At 46.9% G+C, this 11274-nt stretch overlaps 1 protein-coding gene across 1 annotated transcript in view; it reads left to right on the top strand.

Moving 5' to 3' along the window:
- The first annotated feature begins 3923 nt into the window (after positions 1-3923).
- CCDC50 (coiled-coil domain containing 50) overlaps positions 3924-11274 on the top strand; it is a 21061-nt gene continuing 13710 nt past the window's right edge. The window contains exons 1-4 of the mRNA XM_010153411.1: positions 3924-4005; positions 4515-4577; positions 5900-6029; positions 10815-10905. Coding sequence (XP_010151713.1) covers positions 3924-4005; positions 4515-4577; positions 5900-6029; positions 10815-10905 — 366 coding nt within the window. The remainder of the gene's footprint in view (positions 4006-4514; positions 4578-5899; positions 6030-10814; positions 10906-11274) is intronic.

Here is an 11274-nt window from a genome sequence, read left to right as displayed (position 1 = left end):
GCTTGGAGCTTGCAGAGACGTTCTTCAGGATCCCGCAAGCAAGCAAGCTCCCTCTTTCATGCCGCTGCATGGATTTTGCAGCCCACCACTGCTGCAGAAGATGATGCTTCCAGCTGTTCTGCCCTCGTGCTCCCTGGCTGGCACCTCCGCTGCCTGTGGCAGCAGCCGGAATTCCTGGGCTGGCTTTTCCGTCACTGATGGCCGTGCCAGAAGTGCATATCCCAGGCCTGCTCCCTGCTGCGCCAAGGCAGATTGGCTTAATCGGACCATGGTAAACCTGTTGTTAATGCTTCATGCCTCACTGGACTTGCCACTTGTAGCTGCTGCAATTGCACCCCTGCTGCTTGTTTGGCTGACTGATGGCTCATGGCCAGGGCCCGGAGATGGGAAGACAGTGATTCGCGGCAGCGAACGTAACATTAATCTTACCTTTCAGTTTTTAGGCATACAGTTAGGAATAAGGAAATTGAAATATTTCCTGTTAAAGAGGAAGCCATTTGGAGAGGAGGAATTGTAAGTTTCTCTGTTGTTACTGGGGTCACCCTATTTCTCAGCATAAACCCAGTATATGTAATACGTAGTAACGAGTGTGCTGGGGCCACGCTGGCTCTGGGCAGGGCATGAGGACTAGCACTGATGAAGCTTCATTTCAGACCATGTCTGGTTGGTCCACATCACCAGTTAATTCATAGTTGCCTCATTGTTGGACGCTTGTCTTCAGGGACGGAGGGTTGGTTTCCTTGGCCTCACTTACAGCTGCAGTCGTGCTTGACTCTGTGCCATGGGCACAGGGTCTAGACCTGAGAGAGTGCTCAGCACTTGCCATTGCCCCCAGACTTGCTGGGGAGTTGCAGGTGTCCCCACCTCCTGCCACCTGGCTGGCTGACAGTGTTTTGTTGTGTTTGTAACGGGATGTTCTCATCTTCCTTTGCACATTGTTCTCAGGCTGAGGGGACTTGGGAATAATGTGCTCAGATGAGTTAGAGGCAGCCAGCCCAGCCAAGTTTCTGACAGTGATGAAAGGCCTTCTCGTGCAGTCTGCCCTGCCAGCGACTTCAGCAGCACCGAGTGAGGGCTGTGCGCTCAAGCTGCCCGGTCGTGGCGTTGTAAGAGCGGCTTGACGGAGTGTATGTGCAGCCAAGTGGCTTCTGTAGCAGCGCATGAATGAATCCAGACGTGAGCAAACCCGAGGCTCGCTGCTGCCCTGCCAGCCTCCTCTGCGGGATGGGGCACCGTGGAGCCCAGGCACCTGGGAGCTTCCAGTGTGTGCATCCGGTGAATAGCCATCCAGTTTCCCTCTCTCTGTACTGGATCTTGATGGGATAATCGGCAGAGTTTTAAGTCACAGGCCCTGTATTCATGTCTAGGCCTACAACTTGGTGGCTTGTCCTGGGGCACTGTCCCACTTGCTTTGTCCCTGTTTGTTTAGCTTTAGAGACCCACAGTCAACTTCCAGTAGACCCCTGCAGAAGCAGCTAGAAGAAGCAGGCCTGGTTACGTGACACAACAGTACCTGCACTTGGCCTTATTGTTTAGGGAGTCAGATTTCTTGAGGAAGATTTTAGTGGCCCATCAATCAAAAAGGGTTAAACAGTCACTGCTGTGTTGTAGGAATGAAGCTCAGCAGAGTAGATCAGACTTTTTTGGGGCTAGGGCAAGACTGTCCAGAGAAGAGCAGCAGTGATGACCACGGCCCTCCCACTTTCTCATCTGCACGCTAAGCATGTTTCTGTCAACATGTTTCTTCCCTAACAGATAGAGAAGTGTGCCTGGGTGTGGGTGGAATGGAGTAAGAAAAACCAGAACAAACTTATGTCCTCCCCTGCGCATGTGTCTCTGGGGAGGGTGGAGCAAAGGCCTGCCAGCACCGACCAGCAAAGCAGAGCTGGAATACCATGGGGATCAGAGCAGTGGATAAACTTGCAGGAAGGAGTTGGGAAGGCTGGGATGCAGTTTCATAAGCATTTCTTCCAGCAGCAATCTTTATGCAAAAAATAGACAGCTCTGAAATGTTCATCCTTGCTCCTGTGCTGCCTGCCTTGTCTTGCTAGTACAGCTGTTCAGGCAGCTGTGCAGTGGACTTGCTCAGAGACCTACTGCAGTTAAAAATAACACTTCCCTCCCCTTCTTGTTGGTTTGGGGTTTTGTTTGTTTGTTTTCCATTATTTTTTTTTTTTAACTGTCAGGAGCAAGTGCTGTGTCCTGAATAGGTGTGGTAGAAGCACAGCCCGAGATCTGAGCAGGCTGTTTGTGGTTCTGTATGGAGGTGTCTTTGGTTAGCTCTGAACTCATAGTGGGGCTCAAACCTCCTTGTTGGATATCCCTTCCAGCAGGCCAGATGATGCTTGTTGTAAGTAGAAGGTGGTTGCTCCAAAGTCATGCTTTGAAGCTGAAGTAGTGTTAGAGACCACAGAAATAAAGTCTCTATGGGCAAGATCCCCTTGCCCTGTCCCATAAAACCATGTGTTCACACCTGCCAAGCACCTTGGGTATGTCGTCTGTGAGAAGCACCGCTGCCTGCAACTCAGCTGTGGCTTTTCCTGGTCTGTGGCTGAAGGCAGCGTTTTATTTATACACAGATGCTCACTGGAAGTGTTTTGTATCCACTTTCCTTTTTTAAAAGAAGTTACAATTAAAAAAAGCAACAGCAAAAACTCAATTACACCATCCAGAATTGTACATGCTTAAAATGAGTCGCCACGGGATCGTATGACCATAATCTTTGTCCTCATCTCCACCCTGCTGCATGTCACTCCCCTGAAGCTGCTAGGAGTTTTTGTCATCTGTAAAACACCCTTCAATGCAGAAAGTCTCCACCAAAAATTCTGTTGAATACGATAAAGGATAAAGCGTTTATCTGACCTCTTGGTGTATGCAACTAGAAGCTCTTCTAGATATTTGAAGGTACCTGGGTGCAGAGGAGCATCTTGGTGCATTTCTAGCAGAGCATGCACGTCAGTGCGAGAAGAGGGAAGGCTCGTGGGGCCGCGGCTTGGGAAGACACAGCTGCCTTCTCATTTCCTTGTAGTGTTTTCCACCCTTTGCGGTGATGGAAATGTTTTATGTTCTCTGACTCTGAACCCTTCCATAAACGAGTTCCTTCATAAATTCCCCTTGTGGTTTTGGTACGTTCTGGGGGTTCTGGGGCTATTTTCACTTTCTCTTTTAGGCTGTCGCTGAGCTCTGCTAGAGAAAAACCTTGGTCTTCCCCAGAGGTTTCGCCTGCGGAGCACAGCAGCAGCGGCTCTTGCCTCTCTCTGCAGCTTCAGAAGCACCTTGCAGTTCTTTGCTTTGTGCTGTACTTTTCAAATAGGAGATGTTCCCTTTTAGGGTCCTGTTAAGCTGCTTAGCTTGTCACATTGAGGGAAGTACAAGTGACAGACCTCTCCAGTGTAAATTTTTCAGTGCCCCTGCCTTAAACTCCCCTCGAAGCAGAGAACAACCCCATGTACGGCAGATGTGCGGAGCAGCACCCCATCCTGCAGTTTGGGGGCACAGGTCAGTTTGTCCTTGGTTCACTGGGAAGCTGGTGTATACCTGCCACCAAAAGACTGAACCTGATGCCGTGCATGTGTCTCTGTTCCAGTATGTATGTGACTTGTGTTTTGTTGCACCGCTGCCTATCATAACAAGTTAAAAATAAACCCTGGTGTTTTTTCTACAGAGTGGGTAGAGCATTCCTTTGAAAGTTCAAGTGCGAAAGTGATAGGCATTGGCAAAAATCTGCTCCTTTCGGTCTGGTGCCAAAGGGAGCTTGTCCCTTTCCCGTCTAGCTTGTCTCTGGGTTGTTTTCAGCATCTTTTTAAAAAGCTCTGCTTATCCCTGGTGGTAATGCTGTGGTTGATCCCATATCTGGGTTCTAGGTACAAATCCAGCGTCTGCACTTGACAAATTCAACAAAGCTTACAGGATACAACTGTAGAATGATTCCTGAGCTGGCAGAAATTCTTTGCAGTGAGAGCTGTGGAGCTCAGTCTGCTCAGCTCAGTGCTCAGCTCAGCAGAGGTGGCAGTGTGTATGTGCTTTTGTGCAGAGAAAATACTATTTTCAGTCTTCAGCCTGGCAGAGAAAGTCATAGTAAGCACAAACGCTTGCCCTGGGTTTTGGTTGAACACACTCAGCGTGGGCGTTGGTATAAATCTGGGTGGGATACAGGGTTTTGTACACAAGGTCTGATCCAGTGATCACATGAGCAATTCTGGTCCGAAACTAAAGCAGAGGTGGAGGGGAGAGTGGAGAAGGCTTGCTGTGCAAACAGGGACAAAGCAGTGTGTGCAAAAATAGCCACAGGTGCAAGAGGGGGGGGGAAAAATCCACAAGTCCAGACCTTGGCTGGTAGAAGGTGTGTCAGAAGCCTCTGTGTGTGTATTCTCCCTGACCCCTATAGCTCTAATTATGCTGTTGGTGTGGGTTTTTGTGGGTTTGGGTTTTTTTGTTGTTGTTGTTTTGGTTTTTTTTTTCTCTTTCTTTCTTTCCCCTGATGCTAATTCTCTTCTCTTTGTTTCCTTGTCCAGTGTGTCGAGACTTCGCTGTTCTGGAAGATCATACCTTGGCCCATAACTTACAGGAGCAAGAAAGTAAGTGGCAATGATCTTTGGAATAAACTGAAGCAAATTTGTCCCAACAGATACCTGGCTTTGTTTGGTTTTGCTAAGAAAAATCCTCCCTGTTTTTATTTCACTTTTATTCTTTTTAATGGAATACAGGTTATTATTACTGTCTTCGCTGTCCTGTGACACGGTTCTGCCCCAGCTCACATTGTACCCCAGAGATAGTTGCATTTCATGTTTCAATTTTGTGCTCTCCTTTAGAGTCAAGGTTGTGCTGTTTATAACAAAATTGCATGTGGGAGTGCACTTGAGGTTTTGTTGCTGTGCAAGGTTTTTAGAAATGACTAGCAATTTTGGAAGCTTCAAGTTTTATAGGCTGACCTGAGGTGCAACCAGAAGAGGTTGGTTTGTTTATTTACTTAAGAATCACTAGTGCCTGCCTTTTGAAAGGAAGTATCCTTTTTAAGGCATTTTGAGGTAGGGCAGCTGTACACTGTAGGGTTTAAAAGGGAGGAAAAAAGTACAGCCAGGAACTTCAAAGTGACCGGTGATTTTAGAAATTGGTTTTTTACATGCTTATCTGTTACTTGGGGTATGTTTGCATTGCAGTTTCAGGTGCGGTGGCCTCTAATCTGCTTTGCTGATTTTGCCAAGACCATTGGTATCTACCAGTTCTAGGTGCAAATACTGTTCCAGCTGCTCCGCCAAGCACGTAGCTTGTGCTGAAGTTGTGCCCTTGCTGCTGGAACCTGAGACCACCGAATGAAAGCTGGCTCTCAGCTGCAGCTCATGTAGCCATCTTTTCTTGCAGGCAGTATCCATGTATGGTAAAGGACTTGCTGTAGTGCTGGGTTGCTCTGTTGCTAAATATAAAGGTAGTGAGATTCTGGAACCGATTTATGTTGAGAGGGAGAGGAGTTTCCTTCTCTAGAGGTTCTTGAGAACAAAATAGGGAAGCATCCGTCAGAAGTTCAACGCGGCCTTGCTGGCCTCTGGTGGTCCCTTCCAGCCCCACTTTATTAATCTAGGGTCATTTCCTGTGGCCAGAAAATGAAATTCAAAGCCTAAAAAACATCCTCTATAAGTCTGGATGCGATTAAGATAAGCAGATCTTGTGCTGGTAGCAGACACACATATACAGCCCCCTCAGTGCTGAAACAAGGCATTCTCAAGCTGCTAACGTAATTTCAGTTTAGGACTTCCCCACCTTTAGAGATACTACATGACATTTCCCTGACAAGAACTCTCTTACTTTCTGGCCTGGAATCTCCCTCCCACTTCCTTTGCCTTGTTCACACCGTGAAGTTCTGCAGGCTGATTTGGGGGTTCTTGTCTCTGTTTATTTCCAGTTGAGCATCACTTGGCAACAAACGTTCAGCGTAATCGTCTGGTGAAACATGACTTGCAGGTGGCCAAGCAACTGCAAGAGGAAGAGGACCTGAAAGCACGTGCTCAAATCCAGAAACACCGAAAAGACTTGTGAGTTTGGGATGGAGCTGTTGAAACGCTTGTTTTGTTTGGTCACAGCACTGAAATCAGATTTAAGTTGATTGACAGTGCGAGTTTAGGTTGATCGGCCTTTTGCTTTTGTTCACGTTTTCCTTCGGCTATCTGTTGCTGTAACACCACTGATGTGAGGCTCTGGCACAGCACAATGAGAACAGGGTGGGAGTAGGTGGTCCTGGCTTAGGTTCTGTACCTGACCACGAAAAGGAGCCTTCCTGATCTGCTGCCTCTCGTCAAAGTGGGGTAACTTGGCCTCTTGCATTAACTTTGTCCCTGGCTAAACCACACTGCAGAAATAGTGTTGCACTGAATTCTTTCTTGTGGAAATGGCAGATACTGGTGTCTTTGCGTTGTGCCTGATGAGTGCTTTTGAGGAGCTGGGCACAATGTGTTTTGGTGTCCTGCTGCACTGAGCAGCCAGAAGCCCCTGCTTGCACCTGCAGATACTCCAGCGTGAAGTGGCCCGGGCAGAGGAGCTGCTGCCCCAGGGTCTGTTGGTGGGGATGGGTGTTGGGTGACAGGCCTTCTGTCGTCATCACTGCAGCAGCACTGGGAAGATGTTTAATGAGTGATCCAGTTTGCTTTGCAGGCTCGCTCGGGCCCTACTCTCCATCTAACCCTATGGCCTGTGATTTGGTTTCTGTGTACCATAGCTCTTAGGCTGTGGAGCTGGTGTAGAAATGAAACATGGCAGTGCAGGGCAGAACAACCTGTACTGCCTGTACTCCAGCCTAGAGTTGACAGTGGTGCTGTGCTTTCCTCCTCCCCTCCCTCACTTTGTGTCTTACAGTGCGTGAGATATAACAGATGGGTCGTCTGAGGGCTTGGTCAGATCCCAATGGAGAGATGCAGCGTGCTTTGTGATGGGGCTTCCCAAATGCAGGGTCTGCAGGGCAGGGTGCATCTCCCAGCCGCTGTGCTGGCTCCTGCCTTGTCTTGTGCTCTGTGATGCCACCCACCAGGTACAGTTGGTGGTGGATCATGAACCCTGGCTGGCTCATCTGGCAAGACAGTGAGGGAGTGGAAAAGATCTGTGTTGCAGATGTGCGAGATACAGGGCTGGCTTCAAAGGAGATGTTCATAAAAGATTTGAAGCTGTAGCATGACAAATCAGCCACTGTTTTCAATGTTCCCAGCATGCTCATGCAGCACTGAGTAGATACATGTGTATATCTCAAGTCTGTGCTTTTTTTTTCCAATAGCTTTGTCCTCATTACCAATTAGAGATGTGAACATGTAAATGACAACATAAAAATTAATTTTGTATGGCAGGGACGATGCCTTTTTGTTACTTGCTGGGAACTGCAAACAGTTTTCTTGTAGGACTCTGTAGAATGGGATTTGCTAAGTTTGTGAGCCAAGGTACAGGAAGAAATGTTGATGCAAAGTGCTGTGTCAGTAGAAATTCTGCTCCTGAGCATGAGCTCTTCAGCAAGAATAGTAAAAGAAAAAAAGGTTAGAGGCATCCTTTTGTAATTGGATCCTTTTCTTCCATAATTCTCTGTACGTTCCCACTGTCTCTTCCTTGTTCAAGATCAGTGTGTTCTGGCAACAAAATGATCCTTGCTGCTGTTGCTTACTGTGTCATCTAGGACAGTTTGACACTGCAAGGAGGAGTAAAGAGGTAGAACTGGGTGGCCTTTAGAAAAAGGGAACATTAACAAAAAAAGCCAAACCCTTCAAATGTATGGGCTTTCTTCTGTCTTTCAAATCCCAGATTCTCTCAGAAAGACTTTGTGAAGGTAAATGAGAGACTAGAAATAACTCCTGTTCTCCTTTTAAGAATTCAGGGAAGCATCAAACCTTATTTTCATGCTTCTCTAAAAGCATCTCTCACATCTAGCTGAGCAGCCTGCATGCTGTCAAGCGTAGTAGCAAGGCTGCTAAAATAACTGTCGGAAATACCATGAAAATATGCTCTTTCCTCATTTTGCTCCCAGTGCCATGATGGTTCTGTTACACTAATATGAACAGTTCCCGTAAACCATTTTATTTTTTTTCCTCCCCTCATCTGGCAACACTTACTTGCTACAGCAATCGTGAATGGGAGCTTTCTGATCACACTGCTTTTTTTCCTCTTTTTTCCTAACTTGATGTAGAGCTTCCCGGACAATCCTAACACTCCTGGCTGCCCAGGAGCCAAGGACGCAGGGGTGTGATGTTTATGTTGCTCTGGCTGATTTCTGGGGTCTGATGGGCACTAAAGAAAATGAAGGACAAGAAGAGCTGTCCAAGTTTTTTTAACCTATTTTCTTATGCTCAGTCAAGTTGACACACTAGCTTATGTTGATTAACTAATCAAGTCTTGGTATTTAACTACCACTGAGCAATAAACCCCCAAATTGGATTGTCTGTGGCTGTACAGTGTTTCTTAGAGATTGATATTCCAAGATGCATGTCATCAGGAACAAGAAAATGCTTCTCCTTTTGCATTACTTCTAGTGTTCTTTGCTGCGAATGCGATGACCTTGTTGCCTTGGCTCTGAGGGACGACTAGCTGTTTCTGTCTCCTGTTTGTCTGCAATTAGATGTATTTTAAGCATTTAGCAAGTCAGTTGATGCTGATGAACTTGGCACCTTAGCTCTGTTCACAGGTGCAAGGGGAACTGGAGACGTGCGATGCTTTGGTATGTCTGACCTTTCAAACTTATTTTCTACCTGGATCCATGTCCTCTGAGACTGGGGTCATAAGGGATCCACTGTCTTAGGCCGACTGACAGTCTGCTCCCCAGGATTTGTGTATTCAGCTATTGCTTTGCTGGGGGTTGTGGTTCCCCGCTGCTACCAGGTTTGCCAAGGGCCCTTTATATGTGGCAGGTTCAAGAACTAGATTTGCTGCCATGTGAGCTCATGTGCCTTTGAACAGGTCTCTCCCTGGAGTAAGTGTAACTCACACAGGCACATACACAAAATGTCAGGTTTTATTTCCTGGAGGAAAGAAGTGGATGTCTGAATGAAATCGTTTAGGTTGGAAAAGACCTTTAAGATCATTCAGTCTAACAGTAAGCCTAACTAACTGAAGATGTTTGACTTAATCAATAACTCCAGCCCTACAAACACTGAAATTCATGAGTGCCTTCCAGGGTGTCTCTAGACATGGATCAGTTTATGGATATGCACATTTGTGAGTTTGGTGGTCTGGGAAAGGGAAGGAACTGTCGTGTTGTGACACTGACTTGGGGTTCAGGTATGTTTGAGGAAGGAGCTATGAATAACATGCAGTACCCAGTTGCAGGTCTGCTTCCAAGGAACAGTTGCCAAAAAAAAAGGAAGCTTCTTTTCACTCCTGCTGCCTGTTCCTTTTCCTTCCCTGTGACAGATTAGTTGTTGCTTTGTAGCATTTGTCCTCAAAACCTTCTTCTGGTCGCAGTGTGTTTCCTCCCCACCCTAAGTCACATATCCACTCTTGCCACTTCTCCCATTCTTCACTTTCAGAGAAAGCAGGCTCTGTGGTGCCACTGACTGCTCCAGCCATGCCACTTCTCTTGCTACCAAAAGTGCTTGTGTCCTCTGCTCGCATCCTAGATTTCCTTCCTGTCCCTTGCCGCCAGGTTTGCTAGATGACTTGTGCTGTGACCTCAAGCCTAGAATGAGTTGCTCCAGCTCGCATGGCCCAACTTTGACATAGCTGAACCTGTTTGTCTTGAAATACTTTCTTGACTTATATAACATGCTCTTGGTAGTCTTCCCATTACCTATCTGATCATTGCCAGTGTGTTCTTCAAAAGATTGTATTCCAATAAAGCAAGCGCCACCTCTTGCTCTTTCCATTCTCATCTCTCTCTGTGCCTTTCAGTGTCTCAATTGCAGAGAGCTTGGATTTATTTTTCTGACCTGTTTAGAGATTGTCTTTTGGCTCAATTTCAACAGTACTGAAAGAGGGAGCTCTTCATCTTTCTTCTCAAATCCCCCAGCCCTTTTCTGGGTTGCCCTAAGGAACCTCTGGCCATCGTTCCAGCCTGTTTGCTGGGCATCAGAGCCTGTGGCTGACAATGGCACAGTTCTTGCAGGTGCTTTCTCTACAATGTCCCTGAAATACCGCCTTCCCAGTCTATCCACACAGATGAAACTCTCAGTTCACATCTCAATTACTCTGATATCTCTTTTTCTAACCTCACTTAATGCAATATTGTGTTGCTTCTGCATCCACAATGGATGATTGCTCCCTCACCCCTCGTTTTGAGGCATATTGCTACCTTGCCTCTTGGCGCCGGTTCTGCTTTTGTCTTGTCCCACCTCAGCAGCATCTCTCATTCATTACTGAACTGCCACCTCCAGCCTCTGTTTGGCCTACTTACTGTGTTTTTCTGTCAGCATTTCTGCACTTTCTCCTTTTTGGTTTTCCTGTGAAAACCACTTCCTAGAAATGCCTGCATTAACCTGACCCCTAAACCACTCCTTTGGCACCACGTGTACGGAAACTCCTCAGCAGAATTAGACTGTTTGCAGACTCCTGTGCGCTACCTTGGCATGCCCTATCCTACGGTCCCTACTTTCTTTCTTAGCAAACTGCTTATGAATCTGGTTTCTCTTGCTTTGTGCTCTGATTATGAGTTTTGGGACCTATTTTCTGAATTAGGCCAGCAGTGAGTACAGGGAGTCCTGGTCCCTGGTGAGGATTCGTAGGCTCTGCACTAATACTAAGTAATAATTCTTCTGTGTAAATCAGATGCCTCATTATCTGTTTTATCCCTTTCTCCAGGCTGACTGATGCCTGTGACTTTAGCTGCCTATAATCCCCGTCTCCTTGCCTTCTAGAGAACGACAGGACTGCGAGATCGCTCAGGAAATCCAAGTGAAGCTGGTATTTGAAGCAGAGCAGCGCCGCAGGCAAGAGGAAAAAGATGAGGTAACCTTTTAAAGCTGCAGGGATGGCAGGGCTATTTGTAGCAGCCCTTTCGGTGCGGTCATTTCTCAGCCATTAGCCACTAGAGTTGGCTTGCATGGTGTCAGTCCTGGTCCTCAGATCTCGGTATGCACAGAGATTTTGGGGGAGTCCTGTTACAGGAATAAGATATAGTCAGTCCTTGCACTCAAGGGTCATGAGTTGTTGATGCCAGTGGCCTTGCTAATGAAGAGGGCAAGTAATAGGTGGGTCTTGTTGTGGTGTGTTGCTCTGGAATAGGAAAGTGTAATTGCTTATGCAGTTTTAAGTTCTGCTTTCTTTCTCAAATGCAGGAAGTACTTTTGAGAGAATCCTGGGTCATGATTTCTTGGC

This window comes from Eurypyga helias, unplaced genomic scaffold (genome assembly GCF_000690775.1).
Source record: "Eurypyga helias isolate BGI_N326 unplaced genomic scaffold, ASM69077v1 scaffold2906, whole genome shotgun sequence".
In the NCBI taxonomy this organism is placed as follows: Eukaryota; Metazoa; Chordata; class Aves; order Eurypygiformes; family Eurypygidae; genus Eurypyga; species Eurypyga helias.
The sequence above is the reverse complement of the archived record's forward strand: the minus strand, read 5'-3'. Positions and strand labels throughout refer to the sequence as shown.